We start from the raw sequence: 12,444 nt of genomic DNA, 5'->3' as shown, positions 1-12,444 counted from the left end.
AATCCCACAAGGGACAGGAAAAAATAGAGCCTGCAATGGGAAATACGCAAGTTCAAGTATGAGCCTAATCGTGTTAAATGTGGTTGGTGTCAGCTTACTAAACAGAGACTCCAAAGAATACGAAATCCAGCTCTTGGAATTTAAAGGAGACACAGCTACTACTGGTGGAAAATAGAGGTATGGAAAAAAGATGTATGTAGCATAATTCATTTTTCGGAAGTGTAATGAAATAGCATCCATATCCTCTGACAGCCTTAGATTAGATGTCGTAGCTTGTGGGATTCCTCCATCTTCTTTTTCTTCTTTGGTTGAGAAAGAGAGTTTACCACTGTTTTTTCATGCTCTGCAAACAAAAACGTGTTTTCTTTCATCGGACAGTTCTCTCTTTTTTGAATGGTACAGATTGTCCCAAAAGTGTTAGCGCAGATGAAAGCTTTCGTAGCTTCCCACTGTGCTTGGCATCTGGGAGCGCGTTTCCTCTCTTATGTAGTGACTAGAGATTCAGTTAAATTGCAAGTGATGCCCGTTTGTCTCAGAAGTCTATAGCACTGCAAACAGCCTGGTGAGGTAGAGTATTGCTGTGTGCTGTCATTGAGCAAAATGAAAGATTTTATGGAGGGGGGAGTTTGACATGTAAATGTGAACTGTGAATTATTAAAGTAATTGCTAGAACTTTTTGGACAGAGTATTATAGTTACAATTCAGGGTTAATATTATATATGTACTTCTGAACTCAGAGCTATGATTAAATTATGTTGTGTTTTTCCTCTTTCTTTCTGCTGAACGTTCTTCTCAGTGGCGTGTTAAACATTGTTTCTAGGTCCTATGGCCGGGCTCCGAAGATGATTCACCTGGAGTCTAACTTTGTTCAGTTCAAGGAGGAGCTGCTGCCTAAGGAAGGGAACAAGGCCCTGCTCACCTTCCCCTTCCTGCACATCTACTGGACAGAGTGCTGTGTAAGTGCTCCTCGAGGGGAGGGCGCTTGCAGTGGGACTAAGCATGCACCTGTCTGGGCTTTGTTAAGACAACTGTAATTTTTCACACTTACTTTTTAATGTACTCTGTGTGTTGGTGGTCTTCTCTTTTCTCCCTTCCTCAGCTAGACGTGCAGCTTTGTCCCTGCATGTTTCTGTCCTGGTGCAGGGCCTTGCACTCATGGTAATCACCAAAGACAGTCTTCCTTCCTGTGTTGCCAGTTATTGTGAGCCATCTCACTGTCCCCGACTGGCCACTAGGTATCTTTAGTATTCGCTGTCAGTTTTGTTTTCATAACGCCCTGTGTTCACCATCATGGCAGTTACTCTGCTTGATCATGCTGTTTGTCTCTCTCGCTGGTGTATCGACTTTCTGAGGGCGGGGCCCTGTGTCCTGCTTCCTCCCATCATGGTGTCTTTTGCAGGAGGCTCTTCATGACTGCCCATCGAGCGAGGGACACTACTGTGTGGGTATGGTGGCCTTCACTTGTACTATGCAGTTGTGTATTTATGAACCTAGAAGGAAACTTTTCATTCCTTTTTTTTTTTTTTGAGGAAGATTAGCCCTGAGCTAACGTATGCTGCCAGTCCTCTTTTTGCTGAGGAAGACTGGCCCTGAGCTAACATCTGTGCCCACCTTCCTCTACTTTATATGTGGGACACCTGCCACAGCATGGCTTGACAAGTGGTGCATAGGTCCACGCCCAGGATCCGAACTGGTGAACCCTGGGCCACTGAAGTGGAATGTGCGGACTTAACCGTTGTGCCACTGGGCTGGCCCCGAAACTTTTTGTTCTTGACAGAATTTTTCAGTCATGAATTAATATAGAATTCTGTGGGTCATTTCTTCCGGTTTTGACTCCAATAAAGTAAGCATTTTGCAGTATACAAAATATATAAATTGTTGCATACTGTGACATTTTAACCTGAATCTGAGGCTGCAGAAGTCGTTCTTTGTAATTTTAATGAGCGGGGACTCGAAGCTCAGGCCTCGTTTCCCCTGGACTTTGCCCCTGCCCCTGGGCCACACCTTTTGCGTTTGCTGGTTTTGCTTTGTGACCTTTCCCAGGGGAGTTGTTGATGGTCTTACTCCCCCAGCAGTGAGTGTGACGGCACGTCTGAGATGTCGTCTAGAAGGGAAGCTGGTTAGAGACTCAGTGTCCAGGGTGTTTATCGGGGGCCAGTCATGTAGGCAGCCTCTGCCTGGCATGTACCAAAACTGTGGAGTCCCAGAGGGGAGCAGGTGTCAGCACAAGCCATAGTGTTTGTACCGCAGTTTAGGCCCAGTGAGGCACTCTTGCCTCACGGTGGCGGGAACCCTCCCCAAATCCGCGTTCCCAGATGCCAGCCTTGGGAGCAGGCCCAGAAGTGGCCGTCCCGCCTGCTGTGCTGACTCTTCTCTACAGCCCTCAGTGGCAGTGTTAGATTCGACCTCGTGTGAGGGGTTGTCCGATTTCTCCATGCTATAGTTCTTTTTTGCCCTTGCAACCAAGAAGCCCTCTCTGGGGAGCCCCTTTCAGACCACATGAGGGTCCTGCTCCTTGTCCTGCTTAGATTTAGCGCCCACTGATGATCCTTCCTGAACCAGTCTTTACTCAGAGCTGCAAATGCCATGCCCCTAAATGTCTCAGCTGGTGCTATGCTCTGGAGAAGAGTCTGTCTGGGTTTCTGCTTTATTTAATGCTCTGTAGTCAGTTATCCTTGCTTATCTTGGTGCTTGAGTTGTCCCGGATTTGCCCACTGAGTGTCACCTCCAGCTGGCTCCTGTGTCCTTTGGAGCATTTTCTAACTTTCTGGCATAGCAACGTATTCTTGGTTCTTGGACCTTTGCTCCCTTGTCCTGGGATCAGCCATTTCTTCACGGAGCACTCGGGGAGTATCACCGCGTCTATGCCCTTCAGTAGGCGGAGTTGAGAGAGTACACATCTTAGAAATCCTGAGTTGATGCTCATGCCTCCAACTGTAGCCTAACCCCACAGGCTCCTTCTTGCCGTAGCCCAGTCCATGTTGATCTCCGCCCTGGCTCCCAGCAGCGTCCACACGTTAGCTGCTCAGTCCTGCAGTCTGCGCACAGTGCTTTCAGAATTGCTGCGCCCAGGAACAGACCCGCGGAGAGCCCCGCGTTCGTTCACCTGGTCCTCTTCCAGGTGACTGCATTGTGATCAGAGTGGCCTTATGAAACTTGTCTTCTCTGTGTCCAAATAAATGATCAGTTTTTGTGGTTGTTCCATGTGTGTTTGAGAATGTATTTTCTCTGTTTTCAGATTATAATGGTAAATATGTGTTTGTAAGAGCTGTCTTACTGGTTGTATTGTTTAGCTCATTTCTGTTTTGCTGTGTTGTCCTCTTGGCCTGTCTTGAACTGACAGTGCCATGTTCAACTCTTCTATTATTGGTGTGTTCTACCCTCTTGCATCTTCCGTAAGTCCTGTTTTCTGTAGGTGGTTGATCTTATTATTTAGTTGTATAGGTATTCATAAATATATTTTTTATGGAGCAAAATATGTAATTAAAAAACCAGTTTCTGAGTAGTGTATCATGTTTAGGAAGGCCTGGTCTATCTGAAGATAAGAATTGATCTTCTCCTATATGTTCTTTTAATCATTTGATAGTTTGTTTTATATTTGGACCTGTATAGTTTCAGGTTATTTTTGTGTGTAGTAGGAGATTTGGGGCTTCATGATCTAATATTATAGTCTAAATGGGTAGCAAATTAGTTTGACTTCATTTCATAATCGACTGTCTTTTCCCCACTTATCAAAAGTGTCACCTTTATTTTAAACCAACATCCTGTATGCGCAATATCCTAGACACCTCAGTTCTATTAACCATTGTCTGTTCTGTGCCAGGACCAGACTTCTAATTATTACATTTTTATAATATGTATTGGTATCTCTTCTTTAAAATAAATCTCTTGGCTATTTTCTCTTCCTTAGAAATTTTAGAATCAGATTGTTAGGTGTATAAATTTTGTTTTCCCAAAATGGCTGTACCAATATATCCCATCCCACATGCCCTTCTCTACTCGCTAGTGACATTCCTCCATTGAGAGGCTGGTCTGTGTTTCCTCCAGTTGAATCTGAGAGGGCCTCTGCCTGGCAGAAGGGGCAGTGTGACTTTTGAAAAAGACTAAGTCATAAAAGGTAATGTGTCTCCTGCTGGGTCCTCTTGGTATGCTTGCTCTTAGAGCCCAGACACCATTGTGTGAGGAAGTGAAGTCCCCATGGGAAGGCCACCTGGAGGTGTAGAGCCCCGGTCCCAGCAGGTCCTGGCCAACACGCTAGCGTCCGCCAGCAGGCGTGGGCTGGCCCCTGCGCCCAGCCTTCTAGCGCCACAGCTCACGCTAGGTGGAGCAGGCGAGCTATCCACCAAATCGCTGGCTCGTAGACTCGTGAGCAGAGTAAATCTTCCGGACCACCGCATAGTGTAGAGGTTTGTGGCAAAGCAGGAGGTGACTGGAACAGCAGTTGAAAAGAAAAAGACAAGACTGGAGGCGCTTTGATTGGGATTGCCTTGAGTAAGTTACAGGTTCACCTGAGAAGAATTTCAGTAATCATGAATCTTCCCACCTGGGGGCATGGTTTGTGTCTCCATTCTTTATGCCGTTTTTGTGTCCTTTAGTAATGGGTCATAACATTTTTCATAAAAATATAGTTTTTGTGGACATTATGAAGGAGGTTTCTTTTCCTAAAATTACATTTTCTAATAGAGAGCCTCTGTTTTTTTGTTCTTGTTGTAGGTTTTTGTTTTGTTTTAGTTTTGAGTATTATCTCTTAAGCAAAAGTTCCTGGAGCAAGTTGATAATGTTTAGGATCTTAGATTTAAAAGTAAAACTCTTAGTTATGTTCTCTCAGTAGTTGCTTTAGGGTTTATAGTGTACGTCAGTAACTTACCACCTCAGTCATGACCTTCAGGTCACGTTCTACTGCCACGCGGGCTGAGAACTTCCCAGCAGTGTGCTGTGCCGTCGTGGCATACGTGTTAATCCTCTGCGTGTTACAGACCCCACAGGAGGTTGTTACTCTTATGTTTTCAGTCAGTTATGTTTTCAGGAGATGAAGCATAAGAGAACACGTCTTCATATCTGCCTGCATGAGGACCATTCTCAGAGCTCCCCTGTCCTCTGTGCAGATCCCGAGTTCCCATGGGGTTCGTCTCCTCCACTGAAGGACTTCCTTCACGTCTTAGAGTGCAGGTCCATTGCTGCTGAGTTCTGGCAGCTCTCATATGTCTGAGAAAGTTTTTATTTTGCCTCACTTTAATTTACTTCACTGAGTATAGAATTCTGGTTTGACAGTTCTTTTTTCCTTTCGACACTTAAAGTTGTTACTCCGCTGTCTTGGTTTCCATTGTTACCCATGAGAAATCTTTCATTTTTGTTGTGTTACTTTCCACATAAACTGTCTTTTTTTTCTTTGGGTTTTAAGATTTTTTCCGTTTATCACTGGTTTTAAACAATTTGATTATGATATGCCTTAGTATAGTTTTCTTCATGTTTCTTGTGCTTTGGGTTTTTTGGGCTTCTTTGCCTTATAAGTTTGATCGAATTTGGAACATTTTTGGTTATTATTTCTGCAAATATTTTTTATGTTTCTCCCTTTCTCTCCTTTGGGGACTCCAGTTAATTATATATTAGGCCACTTGAAGTCTTGCAGCTCACTGACGCGCTGTTGATGTTTGATCAGTCATGTGTTTCATTTGGATAATTTCTGTTTTTCTGTCTTCAAGTTAACTAACTGTTTCTTTTGCAGTGTCTAATCCGCCCTTAGTCCCACCCAGTGTATTTTTCAGTTTAGACTTTGTGGTTTTCATCTCTAGAAGTTCCACGTGGGTCTTTTCCTTCTTTTTAAAAGATCTTCCATGTCTCTGCTTAACATCAGTCTTTCTTCTGCCTTCTTGAATATATGAAATATGGTTATAGTAACTATTTAAATGGCTTTGTCTGCTAATTCTATTATCTGTGTCATTACTGAGTCTATTTCTATTGACTGATTTTTCTACTTACTATGGGTCATATATTCTTTCTTCTTTGTCTACCTGGCAAGTTTTTATTGGATGCCAGACCTTGTGAATTTTATCTTGTTTGATGCTGGTATATTTGTAATCCTAAAAGTTTTCTTGAGTTTTGTTTAATCTGCTTGCTAAGTTTGATCCTTTTAGGTATTGGTTTTATGATTTAATGGGTCTGGAGCAGTGCCCAGTCCAGCCCTAGTTATTCCTTACTTCCTGACTGCCCCACCCAGTGACTTGAGGTTTTCCAGTCTGGCCCCTTTCCAGGCCCCTTGTGAGTGTCTAGTCCTGCCTGCTGGGTCTCTCCATGGCTTTGGGTGGTACATGCACACATGTGCTGATCAATTCCCTGCTGAATACTCGAGGGGCCCCTCTGCAGACCTCTTGGGTTCTCTTTGTGCTTGGTGCACTCTCTTCCAGGATACTCCGACCTCCTATGAAGTCAGCTGCCTTCGTCTCCCAGGACTCTTCGGCCCTTTCTCATCCACGCAGGGCATCTGCCAGACTTTCCCTCAGTGCCCTGCCATGTGCTGTGGTCTGGAAACTCCAGGGGGTCAGCTGGGCCCCTCGCCGGGCTCACCTCATTTCCCTCTCTTGAGGATCTCTGTCCTTTGTCCCCTGATATCCAGGGTTTTGAAAACCCTTGATTCATGGGGTTTTTTTCGGTTGTTTCAGGTGGCTGTGTCAGTCTGGTCCCTGTACTTCGTCTCATCTGGAAGTGAGAGTCCTGTGCACTGATTGATGTCAGCATGCACTCGTTGATTTCTAGTTTTTGCAGTGTAATTCATTCCTGTCATCATTTATTTTAATGCTCAAATTGTCCCAGATTTGGCCTCTGTGACCTTTTGAAATGTCCTTATTCTTTTAGCACTCCCTTACACAGGATTTTCCAGGGTCCTCTGGTCCTGTCCCTGCTGAAGCTCTGGGGTCAGCTGTTTCTCCAAGGAGCCGTGGTTCTTTCTGGTGGAAAACTGTATTTAGAAATGAAGATCTGGAGTTAGGAGTGCTCTTTGTTGTTGAGCCCTCACAGTGGACTTACCTAGAGAATAGATGTATGTGGTATGTGTATGCATGTGTGTCCGTCCACACATACATTTGCGTGTGTTCCATATGTAGCTTTGTGGCATGCACACACATCGTGTACGCACACACAATCCAATTCCAATCCAACACCACAGGGTTAATTCTGGTAACTCCCATCTCTGACACGGAGAAGCCAGGCACTCCTTGTCTTCCATGTGTTTGCTTATTCGAACAATCGCTGTCAGTGAGCGTTCTCCTGTCACTGAGTCCCGTTCCCCCACAACACAGTGCCCCTCTCTGCTCTGGGGCTGCCGCTTTGTGCTGGATCACCCCCTCCTAGGACCTCACGTGATCCACAACACGCCGGGCAAGGTCACGCCCAGAGGGAGGCCCTCTCTGCCCTGCTAGGCCTCGGACACCTCGTGTCCTTCATCACTTCGCGTGGGGTCCCACGTCTTGTTCTGTGATACCCTCCTCGCTCTGCTTGTCTCTGGTGCTGGGGCGGGGCTGCTCCTTGTCCCCCATCAGGACCCCTTCCCCACCATCCCACTAGTGGGTTCTTCTTCTTTTAGCTTGTTTCCTTAGGGACCCTTAATGTCACTGGCTCAGCGTGGGCTCCTCTCCTGAGGAGTCACCAAGTCTTTGTAGTGATGTTTGGTAACGTTTGCTGTTTGCTCTCTGTCGTGAGTGGTGAGCTAGATTGTGTACTCCTGATTCCCTCAGAACTTTGGGGAACTCTGCCCTGCTGCTCAGTGAGGTCTCTTCCTGAGAGTCCTGGCAGACTGCCCAGCGGAGTGTCCCAAGAAGGGACACTGGTGTCCCCTCAGGGGGTGCAGCAGTCCCTCCCTGGTGTGGAGAGCAGGGCTGGGGGTGGGCCTGGAGTCGGGTGGGGGGCACCTGGAGCTTTCACAGCCCTTCCCGGCTCCCTGACTTGGTGGGGCCCTGTGATTGGTGTCTGCTCACTGACTCTAAGGCTGTGGGGTCTGTGGCTGCCAGCCCTCTGGCCTTTTGGTTTCGCTTTCCAGGTGTGATGTATCCGGGCTCTTGGAGTTCTGACAGCACACCAGCATTGTAAACCTCATCTTCAAGTCCTAAGAACCGCCAGTCTCTGGAGGAGATGCCGTAACTGATGGATGTGAATTCGCAGAAAATTGATTTTTGCAAGATAGTTTTCATCTTAATTTTTTAGCAAAAGGTCGTTTCAGATTGTATTTGTTTCTCATTTAAACTGAGGACATGGCAATTTTTAAAATCAGACTAAAATTATAAGCACTGTCCTTTGGATCTTTTCACTATTAATTAAACCAAAAGTGGGACTGGATATAGAATTTGAGATTTAACTCATTCGTGGATAATCACATTAGCACATGTCTGTATGAGCGTTGTTCAAGAGAGTGAAAAATCCAGAGAAAATACAGGCAGGATGATAAGGAATCTGTCTGTTAAAAGAGGGGAAAGGATATATTTAAATAGAGGTATTAATTATAGTTCTCAAAGGTTTTTAGATGCCTAATTTTGAAAGGAATTAAGCATCTTGGTTTTAGATTTTCTCTCTGGGTCTGCCAAGTGGATTTGCGGAGCCTAAGAGCAATTATCAACAGAGTTAGACATAGCAAGGACAGTTCCTGTTTCCCAGTTCTCTCTGGAAGAGGACTGAGGATGGACTCACTGGCTTTTGTGCAGGTGGGGTGCTGTCTTTGGCAGGTGATGTTTGGGCCTCTGAGTCAGAAGGAGCATTGATTTTTAGGACCAGGATGGCTCCTCTGTCAATCCCTGGGAATCAGAAGAGCTTGCAAGAAGCACTAGGTTGTGCTCTTTCCTTGGGTTTGCGTTGGAAGCGGCCTTGCCCCTGACATGGTCTGTGAGTGGCATCGAGGTTAGAGTGGTTTTAGGGGCTTGCAGAGAGCTGAGGGGCTGCAGAGAAAACTGCCGGGAGGCAGGCCTTGGCTTCCTACAAATGGCCTTGGCCCTGCAGTGACAACTAGCCAGCACGATGACAGCTAGCCTGCAGCAGGAGGAGCTGCTCGCCTCCGCCATCAAGGCAGGACACACGACTGGATGGGCTTCATGCAGTGCTCGGGTTCAGGGCCTTTGGCCATAGAGACCTGGGTTTGAAGGTCCCAACTTACCTGGTAGACTCTGTCACTGTGGCAACTCACCGAGCTCTTTAACTCTCAGTCTCTTCCTCATAACTTTGGAGGACCTTCCCTCAGTGTCAGGAGTATCTGGGGACCGTGTGCACCGAGGGCATGGTGCTGAGCCTGCCCAGAATGCCCACAGGTGTGGCCAGTGCTGGGCTTTACATGGAGTGTCCCTGTGTCGGAGCCATAAGGCCCTGCGGCCTCTGTGTTCTCTGTTATCAGACACGTTTTGCCCTGTAAACTAAAGCGCATTGATTAACTTGCTTTCACAGTGACTTATTTATTTTTAGGATACTGAAGTGTATAAAGCTACAGTAAAAGACGACCTTACCAAGTGGCAGAATGTTCTGAAAGCTCATAGCTCTGTGGACTGGTTAATAGTGGTAGTTGAAAATGATGCCAAGAAAAAAAACAAAACCAACATCCTTCCCCGAACTTCTATTGTGGACAAAATAAGAAATGATTTTTGTAATAAACAGAGTGACAGGTAAGTGTATCTTTAATTTTCCCTCCTTGGGCTGATAGCTGGATGATGCTGGCTCCTGGGTAGCGATGAAAGTTTACTCTGAGCAACTGTAGTGTTCCTGACCTGGAGCATGTGATGGGGGTGCCCAAGAGACCAGGGCCCTCCCCTTCTGCTCTGGCAGGCAAAGAACTGTGAGCAGTAACGCCCTGTGTGTGGCGTGGGAGGGGCGGGTCCAGTGGCTCAGTGACCGTGGAAGAGACCACACAGTGGGTCCCCTTTCTGAAGATTGGTAATGGGTGTTAGCACAAGAATGGCTTCTCGAAGTCCTGCAGTCCTGTGTACAGCAGGATTCCTTAAATGTTTTGTAGCTATGGAACCCTGTGTTTTGTTTGTTTACCATATCACCTATTAAGGGTTCCTAAAAACAAGCTATAAAATGCTGACTTACTCTCCTTCGGAAACTTGAAAGTGACTCGGAAATTCTGGTGGCCACTTTGTTGCACGGACTTCCTTTCCCCTCTTGCTCATCCCTGTCTGAGTCCTGTTGTCGTCCTTCCTCTTTGGCGATGCCATTCCCAGCCTGACACTTATATAATTTACCGTCTTCCTCTCCTAGTTTAGCACTTTAACTCGCCCAGGTCCGGGGGTGCAGTGGTGACCCTGCTCCCTGCACTGCTACAGTGTGGTCTAGTGGCAGAAACAGGCATTACTCCACCCCCAGCTCGCCACGACTGTGGTTGCCACATCTGTGGTCACCACACCTTTGGTCACCATGGTGACACATGCTCAGTGGGAGGGTTCCAGAGTGCAGCAAGAGCCTGGAGTAGGAGAGCTGGACTGCTCTGGGGGCTAATGGAGCTGCCCTGAGAAAGCAGCAGTGGGGCTAAGAAATGAAGGATGCATAGGAGTTGAAGGAAGAGATCCTGAGTGTATGTGGCTGGGAGTACCAACCAGACACTGCCACATGGCTCCTTTATTCTGTGGCTGCATCTTGTCAGGGCCACCCAACGAACTGACAATTCTTCTAAGGAAGGAGCCATAGGTGGACTTCGTTTTTATGTTCCACACAATACTGAGTACATAGTAATGTTCAAACTTGCCTTATTTATAGTTTGAATTAAATATTAGATTGTCCAGCTTATGGTTTATCTTAGAGAAATTTTGTGCAATCTGGACTTTGGGAATTTTTTCCTAAGGTCTGTTATTCATAAATTAGTTATCACAAAGGAATCAGCTTGACGTTTTATCAAGATGCTCCGTAACTGAGTGTCCGTTCCTTCACTGCAATGCAGGTACACTAACATTTTTGTTCTGAAGGAAGGAATAGATGCCCTGGGCCTGGAGGGAAGAGAGCTGTGTTTCACCAGCTGAAGGAAAAGTGGGCCAGCATGGCATAGTGAAGCAAGAGATGGAGCCAAAAATCAAACCAAATGGCCTTTCAGTTGTTAATAAAACAAATCATATTTGTTTGAGATTTTATTAAGTAAATAAATTGGTACTAATGGTGTGTATTAGTCTAAACTTATGAAATGTTCAAATTGTATGATTTTTCAAAGTGCCTATTGCTTGCTTTTAAGCCTACATTATTATTTTTTTATCTAATTGCCGAAAGTATGTTTCTGCTGAGCCTATTTAAAACTAACTTGCTTTTAATGACTATTCGTTATACGTAAAATTTAACTTACTAAAATCTTTAACATTTCATCTTTAATATTTAAACATACCATCTAACATTTTGATTTTCGTCAGTTTGCAAAGCCACCTTTAACAAATCTGTACTTCATTTTTTAATGTAAAAACCTGGGTCACGTTTTCATAAATTTGAATTTAGTAATGTCTGTATTGACAATTGTTTTATTAGGTAATATAACTTCCGGCCTTTGGAAATATCGGAACACGTGGCCCTGAAGTGGCTTACCTTTTTTTTAACTTTAATCTTGTATTTAATTTATGATTATAAATATTACATGTTTATTGTAGAATTATTAGAAAAAGACAATAAGCAAAAGGAAAATAGATATTAACTGTTAGTGTTTGGTGTATCTTTCAGACTTTTTACGCATAATGTTTTGTGCTTGCTTTTTTCATTTAGTACGTTGTAAAAATTTTGCCATCAGCAGTAAATGTGCGTCTGTACCCTATCGTTAACGAGTGTATGGTATCTCACAGTATCAAGGCGCGTAAGGTATTTGTACAGTCTTCTGCTAGATGTATAAGTTACTGCTTACTTATTATTGTAAACAATATTATAAACATCCTTCTAGCTTAGATGGTGTATACATCCTTAATTATTTCCTTAGGCTAAATCTCTAAAAGGAACATTCCTCGGTAAAAGGTTTTGTGCATTTTTCAGGCTTTTGGTGAGTATCGCTAAATCAGAGGGTTGGCTTATTAATTGTGCCAGCAGCTGTCCCAGTGACTGGCAGAGACCCAGCCTGGAGCCACTCGTTGTGCTGCGCCTCGGGACAGCCGTGCAGCAGGCCCTGTGAAGACGCTGCTCTCCTCCAGATTGGGCCCACCAGCCTGGGCTCTCCCTCTCTGAGCCAACCATCTAGGCTTGATGTGAATTTCTGAAGCATAGTTCTTTCTTGTTGATAAAAGGAGAAGAAGATCTGGCAACAGTAAATGCTGAAGGACGTAATGAGGGATAGAGAATATAATGAGTATATCGTCTGAGTGATAAGCACCAGGTCCCTGAAAAAAAATTTTGTTTTGATGATTGGTGTTTGTGTTTGTTTCCTTTTCTACTCCACCCTGTAGGCATAGGGAGAATTCTGTGTCTGGTGAGGAATAAATGTTGATAGTTACAGTCCTTGAGAATGCCTTAAGG

General features: G+C 45.0%; 1 protein-coding gene across 2 annotated transcripts in view; it reads left to right on the top strand.

Moving 5' to 3' along the window:
• Positions 1–12,444, top strand: part of LOC124234250 (trafficking protein particle complex subunit 10) — a 102,237-nt gene that overhangs the window by 29,383 nt on the left and 60,410 nt on the right. Inside the window, exons 3-4 of one of the 2 annotated variants that reach the window (XM_046651499.1) lie at positions 821–956; positions 9,439–9,635. In XM_046651499.1, coding sequence (XP_046507455.1) covers positions 821–956; positions 9,439–9,635 — 333 coding nt within the window. Of the gene's footprint in view, positions 1–820; positions 957–9,438; positions 9,636–12,444 lie in introns of those variants that run through there. The other variant, XM_046651500.1, reaches the window with a different exon arrangement.

This window comes from Equus quagga, unplaced genomic scaffold (assembly GCF_021613505.1).
Source record: "Equus quagga isolate Etosha38 unplaced genomic scaffold, UCLA_HA_Equagga_1.0 73442_RagTag, whole genome shotgun sequence".
NCBI lineage: Eukaryota > Metazoa > Chordata > Mammalia > Perissodactyla > Equidae > Equus > Equus quagga.
This window is presented reverse-complemented; position numbering and strand designations above follow the sequence as displayed.